Genomic DNA, 16,300 nt, shown 5'->3' with positions numbered 1-16,300 from the left:
CTGATAAACTATACATCTTAATATATTTTTTACTTGGGGTGCTTTCATCTATAAATGACGATCGTTTTAAAGCTAAGTTCATTAAGATAGTGATGTTGCACTAGCAGCTTTGGAAATGACATATCTGACGTGATCATGCATTTTTTACAATGCTGTAACAAGCAGGACATCAGCTGAATTTCTCTGGCAATTCAGTTCTAAACAGTCTCACTGAAAAAGATTTTAAATGAGAAAATTGAAGTCCCAGCACTCTGCGATACGATGTTATTCACTGAAAAGAACACAATCGTCTAAGAACAACAGAACTACACTACAATATCGCTCATTACCTGACTATTTAAGAAAAAAAGGTGGCATTATATCCTGACTATGTCTCTTATGGAATTATGAAGAAACAATAAATTACACTATGCATTTAAACAGAACATTCGCACATAGGTGTCATCAAGCAGTAAGGTCTATTTTTAAAATTCTAAGATTTAACAGAAGCTTGAAGCTATTCAAAAAATAAAATGAAAGATGTCTTACTTTTAAAATTCAGTTGTAGTATATCTGTTACAGTACATTTTTTTCATTAAAATGCAAAAACAGCAAAACATTAAATTCTCCACCTACTTCTAGGACTACAAAAAACAAGCATAGGCTAAATAATTCATATTTTTCTTTAGTTTCTTTTGCATTGGCCAGCTTTTAGTAATCATACCAGCAACGTGTGTGATTTTAAAAAGCTCATCACCTCAACAACATCATGCCGGTAGCAAGAAAAAAACCCACATCACACACCACACAAACCACAAACACACACACACAGCACTCACACAATTTGCTTACTGTACTCATGTGCATCTGATCTCAAGCTCAAACTGTGCATGCACATGTACATTTCTTATTTCCATTGTTTTTAAATAGTGTCTATGGAAGTATTAAGCCTCCTCATCTCAAGTTAGAAGTATTTAAACAAAAAGACAACAATGCATTGACAAGTACTTTGAAATGGTTAAAAGCTTTAGACATTTTACATCTTTTACTGTAGTCTTCAATTAAATGCCATGAAGCTAGCTACCGCATAAAGCACCACCTTGTGGCACAACCAGTACTGACTGCATGTCCCTTCTTTGGGGCTTTCAAACATTGCCACAATTTCAACAGCTTTGCTGTGTATTTCATTAAAACCAGAATAAAACCAGAATTTTAAAAAGATCTGCCAAGAGAAGGTTTTCTGAAGCCTCTCCTCCACACACGCTACATTTATGACATTAATGAAATTAATATAAATTCATAAAATTCTCAGGCAGCTATTAACATTTTTCCTGCATCTAGTGCTGTCTCCACAGGACCGTGAGCAAAATACAACATGTAAGTAGTACAGTAAAATGATGGCACAAAAATTCCACCTTACCTGCAAGAACGACTGCAAGATCTGCACAAATTAATTACTCTGATGGTTCAAAATCATTTCACAGCAATATCTTTATTTAGATTGTTTCTAAAAGACCCTAAGACAGACGGCATATCTTCCAAGCTAGTAAAATGACCAATTACTCATTTCTAAATTTTAGAAATAAATGTCAAGTTTAGTGTTACATTGAATAACACATAAAAACTAATACTCTAAAGACAGAGTTTGTCCAATTCTAAATTGTCTTCTTCCATGCAACAAAGATGCAGAAACTTTTCCAGCTACCTTAACTAAGAAATAGATACTCCGGAACATTCTGCATGTTCTGCACCTTAAGATGCTATCTTCTTGCAAACATGCACCCCATTCTCTATCTGAAAGAAACCAACACAGTCATAGATACATACCACGTTACGGAAAAACAGCGTACATATTCAAAACTCGGTCTTCAAACATGTCAGTGGTTGCACACAGTCATGTCACTACTGTATTAGGACCACATTTTGTGCATAACTGGAGTCAATGCAAAATACAGTTAATACCATTTTTCACATGATTTTTGAATTTGTTGTAAAATAAGAGAAGCGTCAAAAGAAGTGGTGAGGGAAATGCCTCCTGCTGGACAATCATGCCTCACTGATGGCTCAAACTGCATTTACTTAAACATGAACCCCAGAAAGACAAGAGGGTGCAACTATTATGTGCTGTTTGGAAGCCTTTGCTATGAACACTCAGTGAGCAACAAGCTGAAACCCTTTACAGGAGTTTGGAATAATTGAACTTTCCAAGTCTGGGCATTCAGTTTAGTGCTGTGGGCTACCTGTTCGGTGTGCACTCAAGGGCAATTTCAGGAATAGGTAGCAAAAACAAAAATGTATTTCCTTGCTTTAAACAAAACATGTACGGTACATACCAAGTAACAGTGATTACTATCAGAAAGAGCAATAGAGGAACTCATCTCATTAGCTCACTACATAGAAGAGCCAGGTAGGTCAATGTCAATTCTTCTATTTCTGAATAAGTTTTCAGAGCATAAGAAACAGTTATGGAAAATCAATTTATCTCAATAATCAGTACTGTGAAAGCTCCTGAAAGCTCTCAAATTTGAGCTAGAATTACAAATTGCAATACTGAACCAAAAAATCTTTCCCATAGAGGATCTTTTGATATCTGTGCTGTACCACCTATAACAGGAAAATTATAAACAAAGTAGATGACACAGGTACTTGAAAGACATCTCTTGAAGATAAGAGAAGAAAAATCAATATATGAGATTAAATTACGTAAGAGCATGACTACGGAAGAAAAACAAATGTGACACTAGGAACTTCATAACTTCATCTAAGCAAATTAAATTTCAATCTTCTGGCAGCTGTTTCTAGACCTTCTCTTTTTGAGTTCTCATATGTCACAGACAAAATAATTTGGTTTCTCCATTTGCTTTCACATCTATCCTTCTCTTTTCCCTCCAGCTCTCTCCTTCCCACTACCTTGGAAGTACTGTATCACACAGTCTCAGATGAGCAGCTCAGGCAATGAAATCAAGTTCCCCAGCGGAATAAACCTTATTCTTATCTGCCAACCATAGCTATTATCAAAAGTTATCTTCCATTTTATATTAAATAACCACCATGTCATATGAGAATGAATCAACACCGATTTCCAAGAGCTGCTTGACAATAAAGAATAGGAGCTGCTTGACAATAAAGAATAGGGAGGTTGTGGAGTCTCATTCTCTGGAGACATACAAAACCCACCTGGACACCTTCCTGTGTTACCTCATCTGGGTGTTCCTGCTCTGGCAGGGGGATTGGACTGGATGATCTTTTGAGGTCCCTTCCAATCCCTGACATTCTCTGATTCTAGCAGAGCCTGTAAAGCTACATAGCAAAGTTTTGCTTTAATATACTATATACACAAACTAAACGGAGGCAGAAGGCTTAATTACAATACTGTATTGATACGTGGCCATGATTTTTAAATATTGACCCAATATGTTTACCCCTCTGTATAAGTTAACCTTGTGATTATTACTTATTTCACATCATCAATAGCAGGAAGCAAAATGAAATTATACAATATAATTAACACTTGCAATTTTTCATTTTAAATTTAAGTATATGTAAAAACTGCCTTCATCAAAGAAGGCATTTCTGCTGTAATTTAGATTCTTAATTTTTTTAAATTTTATGCAGGATTGTCTGTTACCAAGAATTCATGCAATTTTTTGTGTAACACTAATTTGCATTAGCGCTGCATTCAAAAGAATTGGGTGGGGGGTGGGCAGGCAGAGAACTGAAAGGAAAAATAGAGGGAAGAATCTGTAATAGAATTTTGTAGCTAACCATAAATCGTTCTTCTTGTACATGCAAGTCTTTATATATATCACAGAAATGAGGAAACCATTTTAGAGAAATCAAACTGCAATTTAAAATAATATCTACAGAGGGAGCCAACAACCCAAAAACCAGGATTAATAAAATGCATTCTAGATCAGCAGAATTCTTCCCAACCAATCTCCTTCATTACATTTCCGTGTTTTTCAAATATCCACAGCACATCATTCAGATTCTTACTCCACAGCACTCCCAAGCATTTAAAGAAATTTTACTTTAAGTGCCTGATTATACATTATAGAACAATCAGGGTCAATATACAACAAAAATTATATTTGCTTTGGGAGAAGGTGACACCTTAAGAAACCTATCATTCTAAATTATTATTTGTTCATTAAAAACAGTAGTTTAGAAGTTTCTATTTGTAGCAATTGGAAAAAGAATAGATTTTATAAATTAATATTAATTCCACAGTAGACATTTTTATTGACGTTTTCATACAAACCTCTACACTAGGAAACAGGCTTGATCTAAAAGAATGAGGAGGAAATCTAAAATCAAGTTGTGTAAAGATGAGAGTTGGTAAGCTTTTTCACAAAGCTGGGCACCTTGTTATTGCCGTGCCAGTTTTCCACATTACTTCATTGCCAAATCATATTTCATATTATATACTAATCCACTCAAAATTATTTACAAGTGATGTATACTATATACAGTGACTCAACAGCTTGATAGACATTTGTGACAGGTTCATGCATCACCCCAACCATACAAACCATCTATATTGTCAGCATATGTTGAGTAGGCTGACAAAAGATTTAAAGCTTAGTATTTCTGATATTTTGGTATGTCTTCCCCCAAAACAATTTCTACCCTCTTTTTTAGGTTTAGGGTGCAACAGAGTGAATAAAAAACACGAAAGGACACTGAATCCTAAAAGCAAAATATACAGAAGGATTTTTTGAAGTGTTATGGAAGATAGGCTACACCCTCTAGTGGTACAAAATACTGCAGCTTAGTTGCTCCAAACAGCATTATCAGGCAGACAGTTGCACCCCTTTACGTCCCCAGCATTCATGCCTCTCTCACTGCATGTTGAGCAATCACTGAAGCGTGGTTGCATAGTAAATGGTGTGGGGTTGAGTCCCCTGGCTTTTATATTTAACTGCCATGTTAGTGATTTACACATGGTAACACCTCCAAATACAAGGAAACTCCACTACAACATTCCCATGAACAAGTTCAAATCCTTTTCTCATCCTCTAGCTTTCTAACATACCCAGACTACTTCTAAAACACTACTGTAAATTTCTCTACTCTTTCCCAAGCATAATACAGGCCATTTGTAATCCCCAAAGAGCCCTCCTATGTCTCCAAGATTCACCTTTCCAATGCTCACATATAAACTCACTCACATGCATCCTAGCTAAGCAAAACCAGAACGCATGCAAAAAACCCCCACATTCCAGATAATGCAAAACTGCATCAGTCCCTCAAAAAGGTGTTCTCAAGTTTAAGAGTCTCCCCCCCTTGTTCAGTTTCACTATGAAAAAAATATTCATGTGGCAAGTACACAGCTAAGAATGAAATAGCTAAATAAATTCCTCTCATCAAATCTCAGCACCATGGCTGCTCTCCCTTCTGACTGCAACACATCAAAGAGCTGATTGAAGAGAAAGGAAGCTTGTATTTGTCTTCTTTATCTCTGTAAAAAGATACATTATGAAAGCAGAGGTGGCTGTGGGGCACAAAACAGTTGTCACATATTCTACTTTCTCTTTCATCTAACTTCCAAAAATTGTTCCATCAGGGTCAAAACTGCTCAAACAAAACAGTTTATAAAATTCTACAACTAGCAGTCAAAGCTGTATTAAAACAAGTGTCCTGAAGCATTGCTTACAGACTCAGTGATACCACTAACCTCCAAAAAAATGCTTTTAAGAATCACAATGAATGTATTTTAGTCGCCTTTTCATACAAGCTAGTCAAACTACCAAGATCTTGTTATAGCCCATATTTTAGTAAAAGAGAATATTACTGAAAAAACCCAACACCTTTGCCAACACCATACAGTGAAGATGGACTCTGTACTGTGCATTGAGTAAACCAATTAAGTGTTTAATATCAAGACAATATAGATCACACCCCATCACTTGTTGCAGCTAGCTTAAATTTATTCTTCTCAACAGCTTTCGATGTGGAAGCATAGTTAAAAAAATAAAAATAAAAATAAAAAATATCAGCCAAGATAACAACACATGCACTGAAGTCTATAAACACACACGTCTATACATATATGACCTTCAGTTAAAGTAATTCGGTCCAATTTTGAGAATTCAAAACAGAAGCAACTCTTGTAAAAGGACCATATGAATGATCAGGAGAAATATTTCCATTTTTCTCTGAGTTTATTTATTGTTCTCAGAAGGAGAAAAACATATGCAACATTAAGGCCTCATCAACCTTATTATATCCAAGTTTCCCCAGTAGTCTTGCAGTATGGAATTCTGTTTTTCCTCTCCTCAAAGTTACAGGGGATTAATTGAGTTGAGGGAGGTAGGAAACATTTCCAGGACATGTCTTCAGCCGTAAAACCATGCTTACCTTGTAAAACACCTGTGCAAACTGAAGATACTACAGTTCCCCCACCTTTGTTATCCTCACGGCAGAATAATAAACTCACCAATGAAAGCAAATACGATTGTTTATCTGATTCACTGCAATTTTGGCGTGCTTGGCTTGATGATCAGTTAAGATGGTTTGAACTCATCTGCTAATTTGACATGGAATCAGGCTAGAGAGCCTCCACACATTCCACTCCCTGGCTGAGATGCAGGACAGTGACCTCCACCTTGTGTGCATTCAGGAGTTGACAGGGATGGGGGGGGGGGCAGATATTCCCAGTTGAATTCTGAAAACAATGTATATATGCTTCAACTTACAACTTCTGTGCTAACGAAGTCATTTAAAATAAAAAAAGTATACACTAATGAAAAGACACAATTTTAAAAGGCTGCTACAGTCCAAGTAAATTGGTAGCAGGAAAAAAAAAAACTGATCTTTCATACCTTAGCTCTTAAAATAGAAGCTAAGTACGATGCCATGCCTGTAAAGCAACTCCAGTCTTTCCTAGTGACTGTACGTATCTCTCGAGATAACTAAGATTCAAGGACAACAGGATTAAGCAAAGTCAGGGTGTAGCTGGCCCAACTACCTTTGGAGATAAAGCATTCACTACTGAGTAAAATGTACATTTTCATGAAGAACAGCTACACAGAAGTCTTCTCTAAGAAACTGAAGGACATCTGACATAGAAATCATCATGGTACTATTAGATGAAGAGTGCCAAAATAAGTCTTCTTTACTACATAAGTCAATATAAAAGCTGCTGACATTTCAAAGACTGGAAGATAAAGTATTTTAAGCAGGAGAATTTTGGCACTGAACAGGAATGCAAAGTTTAACTTTCATTGTATTTGACTTAAGAACATTAGGACAGGTTCAGAAGAACACCTTAGTTACAAGGGCACTGAACCTAAAAGTAAGCAACTTTTACTCGAAGAATAAGCAACAATTACCCTAGTGGTAAGTTGTCTTGCACCATTCCCTAGAACTGGCATTTCTTTTAAATATGAAAGCCTACCTAAATATCAGAAAATTATAGTTAAATATCTTACAAATCATCTGTAAGTTAAATCAGAGAATTTAGCTTGAAGGAATAAAGTGCTCTGAGGTTCAACACTGTTTATAACCTGTTCTGTACCATACAGTTAACATGGTCTGAGAAGAAGCACGGAGCATACCAGAAAAGTTCCAAAGGTCTGTCCTGAAACAACGTGACACTGACCTATGAGAGTTCTTCCCCGGTCAAGCATCCAGCAACATTCAAGATGCCAAGGTCAATGGCAAAAGCATGTTCAAACTCCTCCATTATAACCAACAGCATATAAATAATCTCAGGAGGTACTGTAGTGATAACAATGAAAAAACACAGGTTTCTGTTGCAGTTGATTCATGCAAAGCTTTAGTTTTACTAAATTTTCTTTCTTTAATTAAAGGAGTTCAACCTCCCATTTAAGAAGTGATTGTGCTCTAAATATACCAGGAACTAATATGCAATTAGGCAATACGCAACATACCTAAAATAAAAAGCTTAAACAGGATTTTAGTATGTTTAAACTACTTCAAATGAAATAGCTCACATTGAAAGGTTCAGTTTAATCAATATCTATTGTGCAAATACAGCCTGTGTACACAGTACAACTTGTACTGCCCAAAATACAGACCTGAATATCATTTAACTTCTGTTTAACCCCTCAGCATGCTAGTACTTTGAATACTTCTGATGTGTATCTTTTAAAATGCTCAAAAACATTTAATGGGTTAATCATAATAATCCTGTGCAGAGTGCTCTGTCATTAGAGAGAGTGCTTTACATAAAACCCATCTTATCTACCTATCAAAGGCAACTGCTGTTGCCTGTCTTCTGCCTGGAGTTCAGGGAGTTCTAATGTCACAGGTACCTTACCGTGACGTACAAGTAATGTCTTTTTCCACCCTCTAAAAGAACACAGAAATTTTATTTGGTTCAGAATTCAGTCATTCAGGCTTGCAGCAAATAATTCTTTCTCCAAAGGAATTAAATCTTTGTTATCCGAAAACATTTTTACTGTTCGAAATCTATGAGCTTACTAAGAAATACCCAAACATTTAACATGGAAAAACCTGACAGTTATAGATACTAATTCATCTGAAACAGTTACTTTATCTTACACATTAACTGCTTAAGTCTTTCGGGATACTATGAAATAATGCAAAATACTGCTAGAGTAATTATGGAAACAATAATGTTCAAGAGCCAAAAATTTTAAAGAATAAAAAACATCGTCTTCTAAGAATGAAGATGCACACAACAGGGACCAAATTCCCCACTATCTCTGTCTTGAAAGGATGAAATGTAAAAGTAATCCCAAAAATCTGTATCTTATTCAGAAATACAACTTTTATATAAATATTCCACTAGTCATCATGGAGAAGACACTGAACAAAATTATGTAAGGTCTGACAAGCGAAGCATTTTCTACAGTCTTTCATACCAACCATGTTCAAATAAAGCAGTTACATAATACAGATTTGAGGGATGGTAAAGAGGACATTCAGATTGAATGTTTTTCAGGCAGCTCATAGATAAAAGTGAGTGAACAAGCCAAGAAGAAAACCGAAGTTCATGCAATGAGTACAGCTCTTCAGCTAGTGGTATTAATGTGCAGGAATTAAAATCAGCAGTAATAAAAGAGACAATTACTCCACATAATGAAGAGCTTTAAGAATAGAGACTAAATTCTGAAACAAAAAGTATTATAGTATTGCTTGTACTCAACCTGTATGCTTATGCATGCAAGTGAGCAGGAATGTTCCAATTGTGCCATCTTTTATTTAGTGAGTACTTTTCTCCAATCTAATATAGTAACTCTTGATTAAACTAATCAGTCATCATAGAACACATACCAAGCTCTGATTAGTCCCCTTCACTTTCAAAACCTGTACACAGTTCAAAAGTCAGTAACTTGGATGACTTCAGCATCTGTTTTAAAAGCTACCAGAATTGAGGAAAAAAAAAAAAAAAAAAAAAGAGAGAAATTGGAGGTTTCAAAAGCAGACACACAAACACAGAATTCGCTTCTCCCATATCTAGATAGTATACACACAATGCCTACCTTTTTACTTTGCATTTTCTAAACGTATATAAACAAGCTTATGCACAGTACCCAGTATTTGCTTTCAACTCAAACATAGAGCTTTTGTATTTTAGTATATAGTGTGCCATAACAAAAAATAAAGGTTATTTTGCGTGATCATTGAAGACTATCTAAAACCAGAATAAATCTGAACTTCAAGATTCTTAGTTTGGGCATGTCTTTAATGAAGGAGTAAGATAACTGAAGATGATGTTGTTGCAGTGTTTGATAAAGCTTCCTATGGCTACTTCTCTTGCAATACAAAGGAATAATCCATTCAACAATAGATCATATTTTTTCCCCCGGGAACAAGAGTTTTTAGGCTACAAAATCAGACTAGCCAAAACAGGCAAAATTTCAATATAACTGACAGGGCACTAGTGACTCTTGGCTACATTCGACATGACAGTCCAACTGTGATGATGAGAATTTGCCAAGGTAGGAATGGCCATATGACACAAGTAGGCAAATTAAAATAATGAGTCAACACTGAACCTGAAAAAAAAAAAAAAATCATCTTCCTTTTCATTTCTGACCGATATAAACAAATATTTCACTTATCCATAAACATACTACAGGCAGGCAGTAGCTCTTAGTATAACCGGTGTCATACATAAAACATCAACTAGGACGAATACTGAGACATTTCAACTGCATGTGTGCCAACTGCAGTTTCGAACAGAATTTTTAAAACAAATTAATGAAAAAAAAACCCCAACTTTTCAGGAACAATTAGTTTTCAGACAAGTTGTGTAGTTCACAGTAGGCAATACTGAAGAGCAGAAGCTATTTATAACACAAATTTTTTGCTTCAGGTTTTTACTACAAGATAAGCACATATATAGAAAAGTAAATACATATATCATGCATGTATATCACCGCAAAAGAGCTTACAGTTCTTTGTGCTTCTCTTCTGCCAAAATTTGGTCATTTGGCTTCAGCCCATACCTTGGAAAAAAAACAAACACAAAACACAAAGCAGTTACTCCTTTGAGAACACAGGCATAAAATGTAGTTTCATTATTTCAAACTAACAAATTATTAAACTCTGTAATATTTGTTGATTCCTCAGGTATTGCAGAGATAGCAGCAAAGTTTTCTAAAAATTTTACTACATGTTTATTAAAATAAACGTAACATCATACTTTTGCTTTATATCACAGCTTCAAATTATATCAGATACTTTGGCTTGCTATATATCCAAAATCTTCATACCATAAACTACACATTGATCTGATAGATTGGATCTGACAAAAGATGACAGTGTGAACATTAAAACTGGCTGCAGTGTTTCCCCCTGTACCAAATGTTACATTGATGCAAAAGTAACTGTGGTTTTGGACTGTGAAATTTAGATCATTATAACTCAGCTCAAACACATCTTTATTAATCAAAATAGGAACCATAACAATCAACACAGTTTTGCCAACACAAATAAGTTTGTTTATTCCTGCAGCATCAAAATCTGCGCTTTGGAATTTCACAAACTCTTGCAAAGCATTTTCTGCATCCTGCTGCTTGTGGAAGCGCTTTCCCTGCAAAACGTCTAGATGCTTGAAGTGGTAGTCGGCTGGCGAGAGGTCAGGGGAATATGGTGGATGAGGCAAAAATTCGTAGCCCAATTCGTTCAACTTTTGAAACGTTGGTTGTGCAACGTGTGTCGGGCATTGTTGTGGAGAAGAATTGGGCCCTTTCTGTTGACCTATCACGGCTACAGACATGGCAGTTTTCAGTACATCTCATTGATTTGCCACGCAGACATCTGAGATGGAATGGTTTCAGATTCAGAAAGCTGGAGTGGATCAGACAGGCGACAGACCACCGAACACTGACTGTGACCTTTTTTTTTCAAGCAAGTTTGGCTTTGGGAAGTGATTTGGTGATCCTTCTCGGTCCAACTGCTAAGCTGGTGGTCACCAGTTGTATAAAATCCACTTTTTGTCACATGTTGCAATCCAGTCAAGAAACGGTTGTTGTTGCGTAGATTAAGAGAAGGTGACACTTCAAAATGATGAGTGTTTTTTTATTTTCAGTTGGCTCATGAGGAACCCACTGATCGAGCTTTTTGACCTTTCCAATTTACTTTAAATGCTGAATGACCACAGAACAGCCAACGCTGAGTTCTGCAGCAATTTCTCATTTAGTTGCAAGAGGATGAGCTGCGATGATTGCTCTCAACTGGTCGTCATCAACTTCCAATGGCCACCACTCCACTCCTCATCTTCAAGGCTCTCGTCTTCTTTGCGAAACTTCTTGAACCACCACTGCTCTGTACATCTGTTAGCAGGTCCTGGGCCAAACACGCTGCTGATGTTGCAAGATGTCTCCACTGCTTTATGACCCATTTTGAACTCAAGTGAGAAAATCGCTCAGATTTGCTTTTTGTCTAACATTATTTCTATACTCTAAAATAAATATATAATAAGCAGCAAGTAATAAGTCAGTAGCAAAAAAAAACAAAGCAAGAAAAGCACATGTATAACATAACCATATTTAAGAATGTATTCCAATATGAAACAGCAAATTTCCACAATGCAAAAACCACAATACCTTTTGCACCAACCTATCAGAACTATTATAATCAATACCAATAACAATCTACAGAAAAAAAATATAATTTAATAGGCTTTTCAGGAAAGTTTCTGCAGTCCATATAAGCAACCTCTGATGAAAGCAAGAGCCTGAGACAAAGAAATTTGCTAGCTTAACCTAACAGACAATTACCTAAAGTGTCTGAATCAGATAGATAAAGTAAACCAGCCTCTCCCAGCACAGTCTGCTACTAGTCATATTGCAGGCTGCACTGTCACTCGCTTTGGAAAACCTTTGAGAAGTGACCTCACTTTTGTTGTGCCTCAAAATCTCTTGCCATCTCAAAATACTCCACAAATCTAACTGCTATGCTTTTCCATGGGGTTTGGTTTGGTTTTTAGTTGGCTGGTTTGTAACACAGTCATACATAATGAAAGAAGCAAAAAGTCAGTGTCCATCTAATAATTCTGCAAACAGCTAGCTGCTCACACTGCAGAAGGTTCCCACTGTCCCTTTGCCTTGTTTTTGTTCCTTACTCCAGTCAACTGCAGAATCATAAATTACTCCTACTGAGGAAAGATTCTGGTGACCAGTCAACTACAATCAAGCTATCTTACAAATTGATTTTTGTGTCAAATAAACAGATAAGACATATATTCTCTATTCTTTACAGCATTTTGTGATTATACTCTCTAAAACTTGTTTTTCCAGCATCCATTTAAAATGCAAGCATCAACCCCAGACACATTCTCAAGATCACTAGTGCTGCATTCAAATATGCAAGACACTGACTGACCCATTTTTCTTGTTTACATATGCAGAGACTGCCTTAGGTTATTTGCCATAGTATCACGCTGACTTGCATCCATTTATCCACTTTGGTGCTAAATCCTTCATGGAGTCACTCCTAATCAGGATACAGTGGGGTCCTTCCACATTCTCCTTCTAAATGCAGGGTTTCCATTTGACTCTTACACCAAGCAGACTATACTGTAACACGCTATTCAATTACAGATTCATGTGATGTGGTTTAATTGCCAAGTCTTCATAGTTTACCACCCTATCAGTCTTTAAGCTGCAATTTTTAACTGTTGTGATCTTGCATTTATTTGCAAATCAATATTTTCTGTAGTGAACAGTAATGAAAAAGGGTCTAGCCCAATATCAGTGTCTTCATAATGCTGCTACAACTCCCTGATATCCCCATTTGTCATGTCTTAATAAGCATTTTATTGATAGCAAATATGTATCAGAGAAAAAGCAAAAAGCTACCAGGAAATTCTAAAAGGCACATCTTTCAGAGGTCAAAGGACACTAGCTCTTCTTATGCAACTTGCAATATTACTTAAGATGAAATCAGGTCATTTGCTAAACGGATCTGCCTGTCACAGATAGATATACCTTTGTGTAATATGCAATCCATTTTGTAAATGGAGATCATTTTGCCCATTAAAAAAAATAATATACCTGCATAAAGTCCCAACCATTCTTCACTAAAAAAATAAAACTGCATGCTTTTCCTCTGACCAGAAAGCAGACTATCCCAGCTAGAACTGAATACAATTTTAGCTGCTGACAATATAGAAATAATATCTACACCTGAGCTTTTTAAAGCTTCCAGATTCCTTGTTCCTTCACTTGTTTGTTTGTTTTAACCATAATTTCACAACCCCTTCCCCCTCGTTATTCAGAAAGAAAATAATAATACCCTTCACTATTTATTCAGGCTATTAAGTCAGCTACAGCAGAAACCATGTAAGATAACAGGAATGCTGTTTTATAGATGTGTGATTTTCAGCTTGGGTGTGTTATTGACATACCACAGAGGGGTGCAGGAGGGACACAGTTGCTATCCTTGAGGTATGCACACAGTTCCTTTGGTGAACCTTAGCTTACCTAATATTTTTCACTGCTGTCCCTTCTTTCACCATGAAAATAGCATTTTTCAAATATTCTTGACCCCTAAAGATATTGCTTTGATAGCAACTTGCCAAAGAAACTTTCCCGCAAAAGGACATGCTTGTAGAATTCAAACTTTTTTTAGTACTTTATGCATTAAGAAAGGATGCATATTATATTTCATACACAGCTGCTGAAGTATTTAATTAATTTAAATGTGCAGCTAGCACAGTGAACAGCTTACATAATATTTCCCAACATGTGTTTTGTAGGCAAGATTGATAAGCACCAGTTGGCTCTTCCTGACTGATGAAGGATAGGACTGGGGAGAATTTCTCTAAAAAACATTTCAGGAGCCAAGGATATAATTCCAGCTAAAGATACACAGTCAAAAAATTTAAAATAAGGGCATTTAAAACCACCTAAGCAACCAGAACAATGTACTGTAACATGCATTATACATTTACATGCCTGACATGAAACTAGTAAGCAGGAGACAAGCAAATACACTATAGAAGTGGGCAAAGGAACTGAAGGGACCACAACTTCACTTTTTTTCTACTCTCTGCCCTATGAAATTCTAAGTTCTACACACTCCAGCACATTAAATAAGTACCAAACTGTGATACAGATGCAAAATGTTAATAGCCTCTTCATCACTGCTCAAGATCCTATTTCAAAACAGAGGCCTAAGAATAAAAACATACAAGGATCTAGACCAAGATCATAGTGGTCAAAACAAACTGTAGCACACTTCAAAAATGATACATTTAACAACTTTGATATGTCCTTCAAAGGCATTTAATCTACTGGAAGAGTAGCCAATGTGCCAGCCACCTCCTTCAAAACAGCAGCTGCACACGATCATGAAGATGGACAGATAAAGTGCCCCAACTGCAGCAATCATCACACCGCACAGCTGCATACTTCCACCAAACTGGTGCAGCTGCCTTCCCAGACGGGCACAGCCCAGCCTCAGAACACCACAACTGGTGGCTTCTGACAGTCCAATAGGCTGACTGTACCTTGGCTAAAACTTCCACTTCCAGAAGACAGCAGCATTCTCTCCAAACTCAGTTCCTTATGGAATTTCTTAAGCCACAACATTCTTGGTCTAACCTCTAGATGTTATCATGTTCTAGTCACTCCAATATACCCTACTCTGGTGAAAGCTCAGGTGACCTAGCTGCACACAGGAGCTAACAGAGATCATTATTCTATCATCCTTCTTCTAATTGCAGCTTAAATGAGAAGTTTCACACTGCTTTACACTACTCTTTCCAGTGTTGAAATAATCTTTTAATCGGCTTTCTTTCCAACCTGGTTACAAAAAGGCATGTTTTGGCATTTAATTTATCAGGACAAAAGAGCAAGCTAATCCCCCTACATTTCATCAAGAAACAAAGACCCAACTCTGTAAAAGCATTTCTCAGTCCTTTGACTGTAATGGGACATAGTGATACAGAATGTCTAAACTATTCTGCTGAGCAAGATTATTTGAATGCCTCCCATTAGTCCCCAAACCCATAACTTCAGAACAAACTGGAGATATATTTCATGATAAAAACTTTTCCTCATTTGCTTACTGTAATCAATAACTCTTCCAGAACTCAGATCTGATTTTCATGTTATTTTCTTCCTTCCCAATTGTTATCTTTTCAGAACCAAATTTTATGTACATGCAGATACATACATAATATATGTATGGTGCAATACATAACGTGTGTGAGGTGCAAGGCTGTACCTCGAATCCTGTGTTCAGTTTTGGGCCCCTCACTACAAGACAGACATTGAGGTGCTGGAGAGAGTGCAGAGAAGGGCAATGAAGCTGGTGAGGGGTCTGGAGCACAAGTGTGATGAGGAGTGGCTGAGGGAGCTGGGGCTGTTCAGCCTGGAGGAAAGGAGGCTGAGGGGAGACCTTATCACTGTCTGCAACTACCTGAAAGGAGCTTGAAGCATGGAGGGTGTTGGTCTCTTCTCCCAAGTAGCAAGCGACAGGACAAGAGGAAATGGTCTCAAGTTGCACCAGGGGAGGTTTAGATTGGATATTAGGAAGAATTTATTGACAGAAAGGATCATCAGGCATTGGAACAGGCTGCCCAAGGAAGTGGTAGAGTCACCATCCCTGGAGGTGTTTAAAAGACCTGTAGATGAGGTTCTTGGGGACATTATTTAATGTCACTATTGGGTTAACAGTTGGACTCCATGATCTTGAGGGTCTCTTTCAAACAAAATGATTCTATGATATCAAACTTAGCCCCCCCAAAACAATTATTATCAATTCACAAGTCCATTAATCTTAAATATTTTCACTATCTACAACCCTGAAAAAAAAAAATAAAAAATCATAGACCCAGACCAAAAGATTATTTCAGGCATTCTGGGGACAGATATTT

At 36.7% G+C, this 16,300-nt stretch overlaps 1 protein-coding gene across 6 annotated transcripts in view; it reads right to left on the bottom strand.

Annotated features, from left to right (window-relative positions):
- Window positions 1-16,300, bottom strand: part of ADK (adenosine kinase) — a 288,751-nt gene that overhangs the window by 240,521 nt on the left and 31,930 nt on the right. For 4 of the 6 annotated variants that reach the window (XM_065067582.1, XM_065067581.1, XM_065067577.1 and 1 more), the window contains exon 3: window positions 10,368-10,421. The exons of the other annotated variants lie outside the window; for them this stretch is intronic. In XM_065067582.1, the coding sequence (XP_064923654.1) occupies window positions 10,368-10,421 (54 nt within the window). The remainder of the gene's footprint in view (window positions 1-10,367; window positions 10,422-16,300) is intronic. 6 annotated transcript variants of the gene reach the window in all.

Source organism: Columba livia, chromosome 6 (assembly GCF_036013475.1).
Source record: "Columba livia isolate bColLiv1 breed racing homer chromosome 6, bColLiv1.pat.W.v2, whole genome shotgun sequence".
Taxonomy (NCBI): domain Eukaryota; kingdom Metazoa; phylum Chordata; class Aves; order Columbiformes; family Columbidae; genus Columba; species Columba livia.
Note: the sequence above shows the minus strand (reverse complement) of the source record. Positions and strands in the feature narration are given on the sequence as shown.